The 14,827-nt window shown below is 49.7% G+C and overlaps 2 protein-coding genes across 19 annotated transcripts in view; one reads left to right on the top strand and one right to left on the bottom strand.

Annotated features, from left to right (window-relative positions):
* BAK1 (BCL2 antagonist/killer 1) overlaps positions 1 to 13,125 on the top strand; it is a 43,033-nt gene extending 29,908 nt beyond the window's left edge. Inside the window, exons 5-7 of one of the 2 annotated variants that reach the window (XM_038379870.2) lie at positions 4,064 to 4,244; positions 6,032 to 7,415; positions 7,637 to 13,125. In XM_038379870.2, the coding sequence (XP_038235798.1) occupies positions 4,064 to 4,244; positions 6,032 to 6,136 (286 nt within the window). In that variant the 3' untranslated portion in view covers positions 6,137 to 7,415; positions 7,637 to 13,125. Of the gene's footprint in view, positions 1 to 4,063; positions 4,245 to 6,031; positions 7,416 to 7,636 lie in introns of those variants that run through there. The other variant, XM_043500463.1, reaches the window with a different exon arrangement.
* UNC5CL (unc-5 family C-terminal like) overlaps positions 1 to 14,827 on the bottom strand; it is a 77,165-nt gene that overhangs the window by 49,186 nt on the left and 13,152 nt on the right. For 4 of the 17 annotated variants that reach the window (XR_006276478.1, XR_006276480.1, XR_006276479.1 and 1 more), the window contains one exon: positions 12,707 to 14,631. The exons of the other annotated variants lie outside the window; for them this stretch is intronic. The gene's annotated coding sequence lies outside the window, so the exon portion shown is untranslated. Of the gene's footprint in view, positions 1 to 12,706; positions 14,632 to 14,827 lie in introns of those variants that run through there. 17 annotated transcript variants of the gene reach the window in all.

Below are 14,827 nucleotides of genomic sequence, written 5' to 3'. Positions count from 1 at the left end.
GTCCCCTAACAGACCTGGTGAAGGCCTGAGGTCCAGACATGGTGACATGGTCTTCATATCCCCTAACAGACATGGTGAAGTGGACCGACGCAGCAGAGGGGGCATTTACAGACCTTCAGACGACCCTCTGTAATGACCCCATACTCATAGCCCCAGACTTTAACAGGGAATTTATTTTACAAACAGACGCTTCCGAGGTGTGGTTGGGAGCAGTTCTGTCACAAATGGTGGGAGAAGAGGAACACCCAATCCTCTACCTAAGCAGAAAGCTTCTCCCAAGAGAACAGAAATACGCAGTAGTCGAGAGAGAATGCCTTGCTGTCAAATGGGCTATGGAGACACTGCGTTATTACCTCTTAGGCTGGTGATTTACTCTTATGACAGACCATGCCCCCCTCCAGTGGATGCAGCGGAATAAGGAAAAGAATGCAAGGGTCACCAGGTGGCTCTTATCCCTCCAACCATTCCAGTTCCGCATACGGCACAGGACTGGATGCCACCATGGCAACGCTGATGGTCTGTCACTAGCATACTGCCTGGCGTCCCAAGTTGCCCAACTCTATGGTGTTGAGCGGGGTGGGGGGATATGTGACGGGGCAAGGCCAGATGGCTATGGAAGAGTAGTAAGAGATAGCTATATTAGCTCCAGGCTAAACAAATCCCTGGTACCAGGATAAGTGAAATGGAAGCTGGTCCAGGTCAATTAAGACACCTGGGACCAATTAAGAACTTTCCAGAAGGCAGGGAGAAGGCTAGGTTGATTGGGACACCGGAAACCAATCAAGGGCTGGCTGAAACTAGTTAAAAGCCCCCCAGTCAGTCAGGTGGGAGTACATGTCAGGAGCTGTGGGAAGAAGTTGCGCAGTTGGAGAGGCTGAGTAGTACACACCATATCAGGCACAAGGAAGGAGGCCCTGAGGTAAGGGTGAAGTGGAGCTTGAGGAAGTGAGGGCTGCTGTGGGGGAAGTAGCCCAGGGAATTGTACAGGTCATGTTTCTAAATGTTCATGTTTCTACCATAGCTGATATTATTAGGGTCCCTGGGCTGGAGCCCAGAGTAGAGGGTGGGCCCGGGCTCCTCCCCCCCCCCACCTTTGTCCCCTGATTAATCACTGAGACTAGGAGACAACAGAGACTATGCAAGGAAGGATAACTTCTCCTCACCTCCCTCGCTGGCTTATGATGAAAATGGCTCAGTAGACTGTGACCCTCGTCTCTAGAGAAAGAAGGGTTACGTGGAGGGTTACAGTGAGCCTCTGAGGCTAGCGAAATCCGTCAGGAAATGTGGGACCCACGGAGGCAAGGACAGAGCTTTGTCACAGCATGCAGAAGGATGGATGGCCTGCTGGCCTCCTGTCGTGAAAATCTGCCCCATCACTCTCAAGCCTAATCATGACAACTAAACACCGGTTGAGTGTGCAGAGCTGTGGGGCCTGGCTCGCCTCTCTGTGACATCAGGAGGGAGTTTACCGATGTCTGGAGTTACATTGCTATAAAACTAGCATGAGAGGGGAATATAGTCATTGTTTCATCCCTGGGCAGCCCTGCATCAGCCCCCATTGGGAAGGTTTTTCTTCACAGTCAGAAAGGCTTGACGGTTAAAAGTGCAGGGCCTGATTTCCAGTCTGAGCTAAGAAAACGCAGCTTCAGGCAGCAGGCCCTGCAGGGGCTCAGTACCTCTGACAATCAGACGCCTTGAACCAGCTCAGTCCAGCCTTTGACCTTAGGTACCATGCAGACCTCGTTACTCCACAGTCCTTTAAGGAAGGTGTTGTCTGTCCGTCCTCCGGGGTGTGGGTGTGTGAAAAGTGAAAGCAAAGAGTCTGAGGAGTTGGGACTCTGATTGTCTAGCTTGCTCAGTGGGAGGAGAGTCTCTCTCAGAGGTCAGTGGGTGGAGAGGGAGCTTGTTCTGGTAGTGCAGAACACGCACAAGGCTAGATCTTCCCATGTGATCCTCCCAGCTCCTCGGGCTGTGCAAAAGGGGATGGATTCTGGCTATAACTGACCATCCCTGTGTGAACTCTGAGCTGGCATAAAGCTGGTGGCGCTGGCTCCTGGGCTGGGCATGCTCCACCCCTGTGGAGGGGGAAGGGCAGAGCTCCACTTTGTTACAACAGTCCTCGGTCTCCCAGGCTGCTGTAACTCACACCAGGACTGGCATAGACCCTCTCATCGGTTCCCGGTGCCCCTTGCGCTGAGAAGAGCTTGGACGCAGGGGAGAAGCCTGCTCCCTGTGTCTAAAACCGAGCAACAGACCCGCAGTGCCCGGAAACCTTCCGATTTCAAGAGCAGCCCGATGCGCGTTGACTAATTCATGCTGTGTTGAAATGGCTGCAGAGATGCAGGGGGATCGGGGCAGCTTCCTAGAGTGCTGGATTCCGTGCAGTCCAGTGGCCCCACCTGCCCTTTAAGATGTCCCTCCCGTATCAGAGAGGAGATAGAAGAAAGCGCTTCACCCCTCAGCTGCTACAGCTTGCCTGGCCACAGGGGAGGTGGCTTACCCCGGGGTGAAGGGGAAGACAGCAGGCATGTCTGGTGAACCCAAAGCTTGGTGGCAGCAGGGAAAGGCCCCTGAGGAGACTGTGGTTCCCCTCCCTCTTGCCCACCGGCTATCTCCCCTATTTTGTGGTAGCCCCTAGAGGCTAGCCAGGTCATGACCTCATTCTGTCTGGGTACTGTCATGCCCTGCATCGCCACAGTATCCGAGCACGTCACAACCACCAATGGATTCTATCTCTGCAGGCCCCCTGTGATGGGGGGGAAGGCTTAGCTCTGTTTCGCAGATGGGGATCAGAGGTACAGAGAAGATGAAGCAATTTGCCTAAGGCTGAGCTGGGGATTGAAACTTGAGGCCCAGTCTAATTCCCAATCCACTTCCTCCCTCGTTAGGCCAGGCCTTGTACAAATGATAGCCCTGTGTCTTGACGCTGACAGGCTTCACACCAATGCCCCTCTCCTAGCCTTCCCCCCAGGCACACACTGTACATTGCCTAACTATCTCTTCTGTCCTTTCTTCCTGCTCCCTTTCTTCGGGAAGCCACGCTTTGCCATCCTGAGGCGGGTAACGCACAGCAAACAGGTAAATTAACCTCTGTCACTCACTCTCCATCCTGCCTTTTCAGTGTTGTTCCTTCCTCCATCTCCAATAACTCGTCTCTTTCCATGACATGCTCTGGAAGGCCCTCATCTGCACTATGAAGAGCCTTACCTTTATGCTGTCGGTCAAGACAGATACCTGCATTAGAACAGTTTCTCTGCAGCGGTGCGAACAGAAATAGACATGACAAGCACCCAGGTTAAAACCCAGGGCCTGATTCTCGTCACACGTACTCTGGTGTAAATTAGGAGTAACTCAATATAGTGGCACCGGTGCGAAACCCCATGTAAACGGCTGTTGTTTGTCTGCACCTGGAAGCTCAGATCAGGACTGGGACCCCATTGGGTTGCTGCTGCATAGATAGATGTTGGAAGTCCATCCTTGCCCTAAAGAGCTGGCAGGCTAAAGTGAGATCAGAATCCAGCCCTGTGGGAGGTATTTAATTTGAATGCATCCAGGCGAAGAAAAAATCATGTCTTAATATACCTGTGCCACTGTCGGGTTCAAACCTGCATATCTCTGTTGCATAGATAAAGCCCCAGGGCGAATGTGTTCCTTCCAGGATAGCTACAGCTCACAGAGCGCAAACTGTTAGTGGTTGTGGTTGAGCGTGTGGGAGAGCAGAACTACGCAGTTAGTTGTGTTTGTTTTTCACCACTAAGCTATTATTAAATTTGTTTGGGTAGGATGTAACTTGAGGGCCCAGAGTGCTCCAGGTGTGCAGAGGACACACCTGTGAACCCCTGGACATTCCACCAGCTGCAGGGTAATGTGAATGGACGGAGCAGCCCAACAGGAGGCGGCAGAGCATCACAGCCAGCGTGTGTGTGTGTGTGTGTGTGTGTGTGTGTGTGTGTGTGTGTGTGTGTGTGTGTGTGTGTGTGTGTGTGTGTGTGTGTGTGTGTGTGTGTGTGTGTGTGTGTGTGTGTGTGGTTTTTTTTAACCAGGAGGTTTGGTTCTGTTACAGCTTGTTTGACAGCGGCATTAACTGGGGCAGGGTGATTGCACTGCTGGGGTTCGGTTACCGGATGGCGATTCACGTGTACCAGCACGGGGTGACCGGCTTCCTCCGGAGCATCGCTCGCTACGTGGCAGAGTTCGTGCTCCGCAACCGCATCGCCCAGTGGATTGCCGACCAAGGAGGATGGGTAAGGGAGCCTGGCTTTTTTTCTCTGCCTGGGCTGAGCTGGGCTTGTGAGCAGTGTTGCTGGTCCAATTGAGTCAGAGGAGCTTGCAGCTAAGCTCTGACCAGTTCGGGGTACCATGACGCAGAGGGGGAGGCATCAGAATGCAGCCAGCTGTGGGGATGCTTCAGGGATTAGGCCAAAATGTTCAAACTTGGAACCTAAAATTAGGTACTTAATCCACACTTAAACACCAGTATCTGTTTATCTGAGATACTTACATGGCCTCCATCTCTATGACATTTGGGCACCTCACAAACTTTTCCATATTTATCTTTGCAACACCTCTGTGTGGTGGGCCAGTGGTATTATCTCCACTATATAGGTGGGAAACTGAAGCACTGAGAGGCTAAATGACTTGCCTAAGGTCACACAGGGAGCCTGTGGCAGAGCAGGGAATTGATCCAGGGTTTCCCCAGCCCTAGTCTAGTATCCTAAGCACCATCCCTGTGTGTATGAGCAACCCAGTTCTTAGGAAGTCTAGGAACCCACAGCTCCTGTTGTCTCCGGTGGGAGTTGAATGTGCTCAGCAAATCATGCCTGGTTGTTTGAAGCTGGATATCTGAAAAATGAGGCACTCCAAATTTGAGGGCAGCGTAGAAAGCGTAGCTCTGAGTGAGGTCCTTCCCGTGCCATGTTAGTGAGTGTCCAATAATAGAAGAGATGAGAGCCATATCCTCTGAGGAAAGGAATAGATAATAAGTTGGAAAATATCATAATGTCACTATATAAATCCATGGTTCACCCACACTTGCATACAGTTCTGGTCACCCCATCTCAAAAAAGATATATTAGAATTGGAAAAGGTACAGAGAAGGGCAACGAAAATGATTAAGGATATGAAACAGCCTGCATATGAGGAGAGATTAAAAATACTGGGACTTTTCAGCTTGTAAAAGAGACAGCTAATGGGGGCAGGATATGATAGAGGTCTGTAAAAACCATGGATGGTGTGGAGAAAGTGAATAGGGATGTGTTATTCACCCCTTCTCGTAACACAAGAAACAGAGAATCTAATTCTTGTGTTACGAGACGGGGGAAATGAAATTAGTAGGCAGCAGTTTTAACACAAACAAAAGGAAGTACTTCTTCACACCATGCACGGTCAACCTGTGGAACTCCTTGTCAGGGGGATGTTGTGAAGGCCAAAACTATAGTGGGGCTCAAAAAAGAATTAGATAAGTTCATAGAGGATAGGACCATCAATGGCTATTAGCCAAAATGGTCAGGGATGCAACCCCATGCTCTGGATGTCCCTAGCGCTGATTGCCAGAAGCTGGGAAAGGATGACAGGGGATGGATCACTGCTTGTTCTGTTCAGTCCTTCTGAAGCGTCTGGCAGTGTTCACTGTCGCAAGACAGGATACTGAGCTAGAGGGACCATTGGTCTGATCCAGTCTAGCTGTTCTTATATTGAAACTGCTGCACTGAAAGTAAAGGGCTGATTGGACCCCTTAGCTGCGGCAGGCATGCCTATTGTGTGTACCCTAGAGCTGGCTGAGGGATGAAAACACTTATTCACTGATAATGATCTGAAGTTACTGTGGATTTACCATGGTGTAAATCGGATCAGAATCTGGCTCATTCAGTTGCAGGGCGGAGCACGAGCATATTTTAATGAATCCAATGCTGCCAAGTTTTTGCAAAAAGCAACCTAGGTGATGTCTGAGTGCCAGGCATGTCAGCAACACAAGTGCAATTGGATCATCCTGTTGCTGTGTCTTTCACCTGCCACTTCTCTCTCCTGCTAGGTGGCAGCACTGGAGTTGGATAACATTTACGTGTTGTACATGATGGGGGTGTTGGTCGTGGTCCTGCTGGGTCATTTGGTGGTACGACGCTTCTTCAGCCCATGACTGGAGTGGAGGCCGAGGCCGGCGATCCGGCCAAACTCTCTCTCAATAGTCCACTCCGTCATAAAGACATTTCCTGAGAGAGAGGGGCTCAGGGAACAAACAAGGGAGAGCAGTTTGGAAATGACGACTCCTCTTCTGAGACTGCCATCCATGGGGAGACTGCCAAGAACTACACAGAGAGGCATTAATGGGGGGCTTTGGGGTGTGGGGAGGGATTGATGATCTCATCCAAAGGTTGAATGCTGCGGTCAGGAACATCAGCGCAATGACATTCCCAGCATGCAGCGATGGGTGAGGGTTACAGGCTTCTGCAGTATACAGAGATCATAGAAGCCCCATTAGAGGAACAAACATGTTAAGGTAATGCACGTGTCTCCCACATGCACTCAGAGCCCTCCCAGGGAAAGGCACGGAGCATCCTCTAATGGATCTCAGCCCAGATCTCGCCGGTCTTCACATAACAGGATTACAGCCGCAGCCATTACAGTCTCTGCTTGTAAGTCATTGGAGAGGGTCAGCCAGTGCTGGAGAGTCCAGGGGCATTTTGCTCTTACCTTCTCTTGCTCCCAGCCTATCAAGACCCAGATTCTTAACTTTCCCAGTTGCTTTTAAAAAGCATCCCTATCCGCCTCTAAACAAATACACTGTTTGGCATGTGACAGTCATGACTAGAAATCCAGTTGCCCCCCAGACAAAATGACAGACTGATCCTGTCAGGATCTGAATTTGGAGATGTGCTTTTTCCCCCCATCCAGGAACATCACAGACGCCTAAACAAAGCAGTATGCTAGGACTGTGATGCTTGTCCTGGTTGGCAGCCCTTCCTAGGGGAATGCAGAACCTTGAACTTCAGGGTGGCAGCAGATATATAAAGGAACAACTTGTTTTCAAACACTAAAATACAGTCAGGTTAAAAATCCTGGGTTAAATCAGGAGTGAATGTCCTGGGTTGCGATGCACCATCCCAAGTCTGCGGTGTTTGGCTTACAGGCACAGCAGACGATGGTCTTCATCCAAACATAAACTTTTCTATGGAGAATCTGTCTGGCGGGGTCCCTCTCACCTGACTCCTGTATCTCTGTGCATGATTGGTGATTGTAAACTGCTCCCTGTTGGCTGTTATTCAGAGTGGCGGCAAAGCAGAGTCCACGCTCTGAAATCCCCTGAGCTTTTGTGCGGTGAGTGCAGGAGTTTCTAAATCTGGATTTGAGGCTTGGGTCCATCTGTGCTTCCCACTTCAGGTTACTGTGTAAAGCTTGCAAACTGTGACTGGATTTAGGCTGGTTTCAGAGTAGCAGCCGTGTTAGTCTGTATTCGCAAAAAGAAAAGGAGTACTTGTGGCACCTTAGAGACTAACAAATTTATTTGAGCATAAGCTTTCGTGAGCTACAGCTCACTTCATCGGATGCATTTGGTGCAAATAGCTCACGAAAGCTTATGCTCAAATAAATTTGTTAGTCTCTAAGGTGCCACAAGTACTCCTTTTCTTTTTGGATTTAGGCTGTGTCAACCTGGGCCCCAGATTGGGTTCAGACCCAATTCCTGCTAACCCTGTTTCTAGCGCTGTTCGGCCAGCCAGTGGGGAGGGAGCCAGAGAGTGGGAGAGCCAGTTCTCAGCTCATACATGGCTTCAGTGCCCTGAAGCTGGCTCCTGTCTAAAGCTGGGGCCAAGGCTACTTAAATTTATCCTGGAGACTGGATAGAAGAAGCAGCAGCAATAAGACTAAAAGTATCTCAAGCGTTCTCAGGGATTTTTCCGTTCTTGCCTGTGTCGTGAACCTTTGCTGGTTGCGGTGCACAGCTTGCTGGAGTAGGACGGGAGGAGGCAGCTGGGATGGCTGGTAAAGGGATGCTGTGGTTACTCTTGTAGGCAGTTGCAGTGGCGGATCTCGTAGGGATTGCCAGAGAGCATCAGACCCTTGTCTAGTCTGGTAATCTGCCTCAGACAGTGGCCAGGTGCTTCAGAGGAAAGTGAAAGAAGCCCACCGTAGGAAAATGTGGGGTAATCTGCCCCCATGAAGGCTTCATCTTAATCCCTAATAGTTAAGAGATTGGCTTTAACCCTGAAGCATGAGGTTTAATATCCCTTCTGAAATTTGTTTTAGCATTAACTGTGATAACTCTGGCTATTCCTGTTATCCATCTAAATTCCCACGCCCTCTTTGAATCCTGGTAAATGCTAATCATCAGCAACATCTGCATTGGTTCCTCTATCTAATTATACTTTATATGGAAACAGTATTTCCTTTTATCAGTTTAGAATGACACCGCTTTTATTTGTTCCAAGAAAGGAGAATATTAGCTCCCCTTCTCTAGACCATTCATTATTTTATATACTTGTCCTCTCTTATTCTTTTCCTTTCTAAGGTAAAATGGTAGCAAACGTCCCGTCATATGAGTGTTCTTCCAGGCCCTTGACCATTTTCTTCACCTGTCTCTAAACCTCCTCTTATAGAATCATAGAAGATCAGGGTTGGAAGAGACCTCAGGAGGTCATCTAGTCCAACCCCCTGCTCAAAGCAAGACCAGCACCAACTAAATCATCTCAGCCAGGACTTTGTCAAGCTGGGCCTTAAAAACCTCTAAGGATGGAGATTCCACCACCTCCCTCGGTAACCCATTCCAGTGCTTCACCACCCTCCTAGTGAAATAGTGTTTCCTAATATCCAACCTAGAGCTCCCTCACTGCAACTTGAGACCATTGCTTCTTGTTCTGTCATCTGCCACCATTGAGAACAGCTGAGCTCCATCCTCTTTGGAACCCCCCTTCAGATAGTTGAAGGCTGCTATCAAATCCCCCCCTCACTCTTCTCTTCTGCAGACTAAACAAGCCCAGTTCCCTCAGCCTCTCATCGTAAGTCATGTGCTCCAGCCCCAATCATTTTCATTGCCCTCTGCTGGACTCTCTCCTTGTTGAACCTCATCAGATTTCTTTTGGCCCACTCCTCCAGTTTGTCTAGGTCACTCTGGACCCTGTCCCTACCCTCTTGTTATGCAATATCCTTTTGAAAATGGAGTGCCACGCACTATACACAGTATCTGCAAACAGATTTTTAAAGACAGAATAATTTCCATAGTGTGCTGCATACAATTCCTTGTACGTCCTGCCATCTTGTTCGCTGTTTTTCACCAGCTGCACATTGAGTGAAGGTCTCACTGAGCTGTGACATCCAGGCCCTTCTCCTGAGTTGATACAGTTAATTTGGAACCCTGTAAGCTGTATGAGTAGCTCTTCCCCCCCACCCCCCCGTCCCTTCAGTGTGCATTACTTTGCATTGATCAACACTAAGCATCACTTTCCATCATGTTGCCAATTCATCTGGCTTGATTAGGTCCCTCTGGAATTCCTCAGTGTTCTCTCTGGTCTCACCTAACCTAAATAACTGGGTATTATCTGCAAATGTTGTTACTGCAATGCTCACCCTCTCTTCCAGATGACACTGAATTCCAGCCCTAGCACAGCACCTTGAGGCACCTTGCTGTTAATCTTTTTGACCCAAACCAATGATTCTTCATGACTAATTAGTTTCTTTAATAGCCTGTTGTGCAGGACCTTGTCAAAGGCCTTTGGAAAATCTAAATAAATTATGTCAACTGGCTCTATTGATACCTTCCAAGCAATCTAGTAGGTTAGTGAGACATGATTTTCCTTTGTAAGAACCATGCTGGTTAGACTTTATCATCTTGATCTGGAACAGTTTACCAAGAGCCATGCTGGATTCTCCATCAGTGACCATTTTAAATCATGATTAGATTTTTTTTCTAGAATATCTGCTCTAGAAATTATTTTGGACAAATTATATGGCTTGGGCTATCTAGGAGGTCAGACTAGATGACCATAGCGGTCCCTTCTGCCCTTGCAATCTATGAATCTGCCAGATGTATGAGTTACCTGTTTTTTGTTTCAACCAATTTCCCATGTACCAGATTTAAGGCTAATAGATTTTTTTTTTAATAAGATGCTTTATGGTAAGTGATCAAGTCCCAGTGGAGTCAGTCATACGGGACCCAAGAAGGGAACCTTTAAAACTTGAACCTTTGCTTTGTTTACCACTTTTATTCTCTGCCACCTTCAAAAATATTCAACTGGGCCCTGTCAAACTCAGCCCACTGCAAGGACTGTCTTGGGGCATTTGCTTGTTACCCCCGTAACCTTACTAGACAATCATCCCTGTTGCTAGCACTAATTTCTAAGTGGACAAAAGGCAGGTTTGAACTGGGAGATGAGACAAATAGGGCAAGGAGCTGCTAAATGAATGATTGATCTGCAGTACTGTATTCAGTCTCTGGCTGGCACTGTTGCACAGCTACCAGAGGCATTGAGGAGAGGAGAGGAGGAGGGATATCTTACGTTTAAGTTTATTTGGAACCTACCTTGGAACAGGGAGAGAATCCAGTGGGGAAAGCTGCTGTGTGATTTTTAACAGTATCTTACATTGGTCCAGTTGGCCCCATGTTTCATCTGCCAAACCCAGCACCCATTGGGAGCTGCCTTAGGCTCTGTGTTCTGAGCTGCTTTGAAATAAGAATGTCATTTTCATCTGTTTTTAATTGGGCTGCTGGTCAGGAAGGCACTGGATGCTTTGGGGGACAGGGCTGGGAATGGGCCAGGATAGCCTTTTCTCCTTGGCCCTGCAGGTTCGACACCAGCGCAGAAGAGAGAGGACCAAAAAACTGTAGAACAAGTGGGTGAGCTCAGTCCAGAGAGCTGTGGACAAGTGTTTACCTTAACCTCCACCACCGTTAGCCCTCATTAGCCGTCTCAGCAGGAGAAGCTTGCAGCGGGGCTGTCTGCAGGAGTGTTATTTCAGAAAAATGGTGAGGGGCGGGGGGAGAGGCAGGCAGTGGAGCAAAGTTGTGTCAGCATATAGACCATTATATGTGATTATATTATAGCCTGCAAAGTTGAGAGGATGCGGGGGGCATATAGACCTATGAAAAATCTGGGGGAGGGGAGGCACCTGCCCCCCTTGCCCTATAGCAAATGACATGCCTGGCTGCCTGTGCTGAGCACAGAGCATTTCAGTCTCTGGGTTAAGCAAAGCCACCAATTCCCCCCCCCCCCCTTTTTTTTTTTCTTTTCTTTCCTTGAAAGGAGCCCTTCTTGCTCTAAGGAAAGGAAAACCCTACGAAGGGGGAACTTGGTTACAGTCCTTGCAATAATCCCAACCCACAAACTTGTGGTGAAAGCAGCCAGCATGTAAAGATGCCTGTGATGGGTGGTGATGAAGTTGACTGTCTGAGTGTACGCTGGAGGCTAACAGCCTGCCTCTGTAACTCCTCCTTGCTCCTGGTCAGAAAATGTGGGTGTTTGTTGCACTGAACTGCAGGGGTTTCTGTGCAGAATCCTACTGTAATGCTCCTAGCCATGGGATACTAACTTGTGGCCAAATCACTACAAAAGTGACACCTAGTACGGCATGCTTGTCCCCACAGTGGGGACAGACAGAATTCTGGACCCGAGTGAGGGGCTCAGGAGGAGACAGGTGGGTGCTGGAAGAGGAGTGTTGGGCAGTGATCTAGTTCTTACACAGGAGAAGGAGGTGAGGGATTAATACAGATTGCTGGATGTTGTTCAGGTGCTGAACTGGCAGCCAGCTATAGAGGGGAAAAGCCATTTGAGGAGGAGATAGACTGAAGCGAGGGATGTGGCTGAGGAACAGTCCTTGTTGCCCAGCTTCAGTTCTAGCCCCAATTGTTGGTACCAGTGACCATGAGGTTTTACTGACTGTTGGGGGTTAGGCAAGGGTTGGTTATCCCAGGGGACTGTGCTCATAATCTGCCCTCCCTGCATGCCTCTAATGGACTCCTTAGTACGGCATGCCCACAGGGTTCCCATCTGTCACCCCTTCCTGCTGAATGTCCAGCCATCACAGTGCCCAGCGTAAGCTGCAAGTCTCAGTGGCAGTAGACAGGTGGCTGGCAGGAAGCCAGTTATAGCTCCCTGATTCTCTGCCTTGGTCCCAGAGCAGTTTAGAGCAGCTCCCCCCCCCAGACTGTGCCAGCTGGCTCTGGTCCCCATGGAGGCCATACATCATCTGGGGATTGTCAGAGCTACCATGCTTGCCTCACTTCCCTTTCCTGTCCCTGATGTGCCTCGTGGCAAGGGCTGGCTCTGTGGCTGCTGGGGACTCCGGACGAAGGGTCTTAAGGGTGCGGAGTGGTGCTAGGCATCTGGCCCAAGAACTCTTGTTTGGAGTGGAAAGAAAAAAATAGAAGAGCGGGGAGAGGTGAAACCTAAATCAGAGCATTCAATGTGATGTGTGAAGAGGGTCAGAAGTTCAAGGGCATTAGCTCGAGCTACAGATCACGTCTGACTCACCCATTCCTTGCAGCCACATCCCCAATTCCGGACGGCTGAGAATGGGGGCAAGTGTGGTGACGGGCGGATTTCAGGAAGAAGCTCGTAATGTCCTGCCAGTCTGGCTTGCAGAGCGGGGAAGGGCTCAACACTGTCCTAGAAGGGGACTTGTCCCTTGACAATCAAGACTGGTGGTGGCCCTCTGTGAAACTTTGTGGGTGTGGGATGGGGGGAGGGGTTACATGTATACTTGAAAGCCATATTGTAGCTATTACTGACTCTGTTTTGCTTTATTAATGGTTTCTGGAAAGCCTGTTGTTCCACAGATCACTTCCTCTGAGCCCTCCAGTGATTCCTGACTGCCCCAATATGACTGGGCAGCAGGGGACCTCCAGTGAGGGGATAAGGGGATACAGTACATGGGGAGCAGTAAGACACACATCATGCCGCCTCAAATGATGAGGAGCTTGCAGTATCTTCCCTCAGCCTGGTGGTGGTTGTACCCCTGAAGAAGACATGGGTAATTCCCTTTTGATCCCCCCCATGTATGTAAACCATCTTTAATAATAGCTCAGGGGCAAGAGGTGTCGAACACACTGGGTTGTTTTCCTGGAAAACCATTTCCTTGCAAATAGTCTTTAAAAAAAAAATTTTTTTTTTTTTTCCAAAATAAAAGTTATGTGCACTTGCAGGTCTCCTTCATATTGGTGTGTGCGCACGCGTCTCACATGTACATATGTATACTGAGGCTTTCTTGGAGGAGTTCTATTCCACTTCCGCAACTCTGGCCAACTCAGAGTGGGGGGAGGGATGCCCTTGCAGTTAGGGTGTTAGCCTGCGACTCAGGTTCAGTTCCCTACTGTCCCACAGATTCTCCTTTAATCTCTCGGCTTGTTCCAGCTGTAGATGGGAGATAATGATTCTCTCTCCCTCCCCTGGGGTGCGCTGGCCTAGCCAAGCCTATGAGGGCCTAAGGATGCCTGGTTGAGCAAGGCAGTGGCAGCTTGTGGACTGGACATGGGTAACCTGCAGCTAGGGTTCTAGAAGGCCGTGTTTACTAGAGCCAGACTCTTTATTCCCTACACTTGCTGCATGGGCTAGGATGTCATCTCCTCCGCTCCACAGCAAGTCGGTGAGCTCACTGAGGGAGAGACCCTTACACAAAGTACCAGCTTTCTAAGAAAAACCCAAAAGCTGCATAGTTGATGCGACTGAGCGGTAGCAGTTACAATGTCACAAGCCACCCCCAATGGGGCAGTGCTGTCAAATTAAGGGGCTGCCTTGGGCAAGCCAGGGGGAGCATTCCTGTTTCCATTAACAGGAGCAGAGCTAGCCCGCAAGGGGGATGCATACCCAGTGAGGAAGAGAGGTCCCAGCTGAGAGGATGCTTGGTCTCATGCTGTCTCTCAAACACAAGAGCTGCTGCAGTTCTTCACCTTTAAGCAGAACGATGACGTCCCCTTGACAGACAGAGATTGCCCTCTATGTACCCTGCCCCCCCTTCTGCTGCCTGGAAGCACGAGTCTGGTGCCCTCCCTTGGACATTTCGCTTCACTGGCGAGCCTCAGAAACGTCCCCCTCAAGCTTGCCCACTAACCACATGGCCGGGAGAGAGCACAAGAGGCTTCCCAGATGTCAGGAAAGAACCAGGATGGCTGGGGAGTGACCACTGGCTGTAACGGGGCACAAGTGTCCACGTGTGGAGAAGCTGAGTCTAGCCAACAGGGAGAGAGTTGCAGGGCTCTCTGTGCTTCTGTTGCTCGCAATGGTGCAGGGGTGAGATTCTTCCAGTTCACTCCAGAGTCCCCCTTAGCATCTATGCAGCCTGCCTCCAGAATTCAAGTGGATGGGAAAGCCAGTGCAGACTGGGGAGCCCCAGCCACTGCAGCTCAGACGTTCTTCTTTCGTAAGCTCTCGAGGGCAGGATCCTTGTCCTACGGGACCAGGCTGTGGGCTACCTGTGCTATTGCCATTCATGTTCCAAGGACTCTCTAAGCCTGACTGGCTAGGGGCACTGCTGGCCAGGGTGCAACAGTGCCCGCTGCTTGTTCCATTCAGGAAACCTTCAATGACCAAGGTGCAGTCTGACCTGCCCATGGCCACCATGATATTTTAGAGATCCCTCAGGTTCCCATTCTGCTCCTCAAAGACCTCTAAGATGGCAGCTGCTGGGCTTTGCTGCCATGCAAAATACCTGCCGAAAGGAAGACCAGTCAGAACAGCCAGGCTTTCCACATGACTGCATTTTGACCAAGCGGAATCGGGGAGACGGTGGGGAACTACAAGGCTCAAATGGAGACAGTGGCTAGTGCAGGACTGGGACTCAAGTGAGCTGAGTTCCACTCCTAGCTCTACCAATGACTCCCTCTATCCTTGGGCAGGTCACATCC

The sequence above is a fragment of the Dermochelys coriacea genome, chromosome 21 (assembly GCF_009764565.3).
Source record: "Dermochelys coriacea isolate rDerCor1 chromosome 21, rDerCor1.pri.v4, whole genome shotgun sequence".
NCBI lineage: Eukaryota > Metazoa > Chordata > Testudines > Dermochelyidae > Dermochelys > Dermochelys coriacea.
The sequence above is the reverse complement of the archived record's forward strand: the minus strand, read 5'-3'. Positions and strand labels throughout refer to the sequence as shown.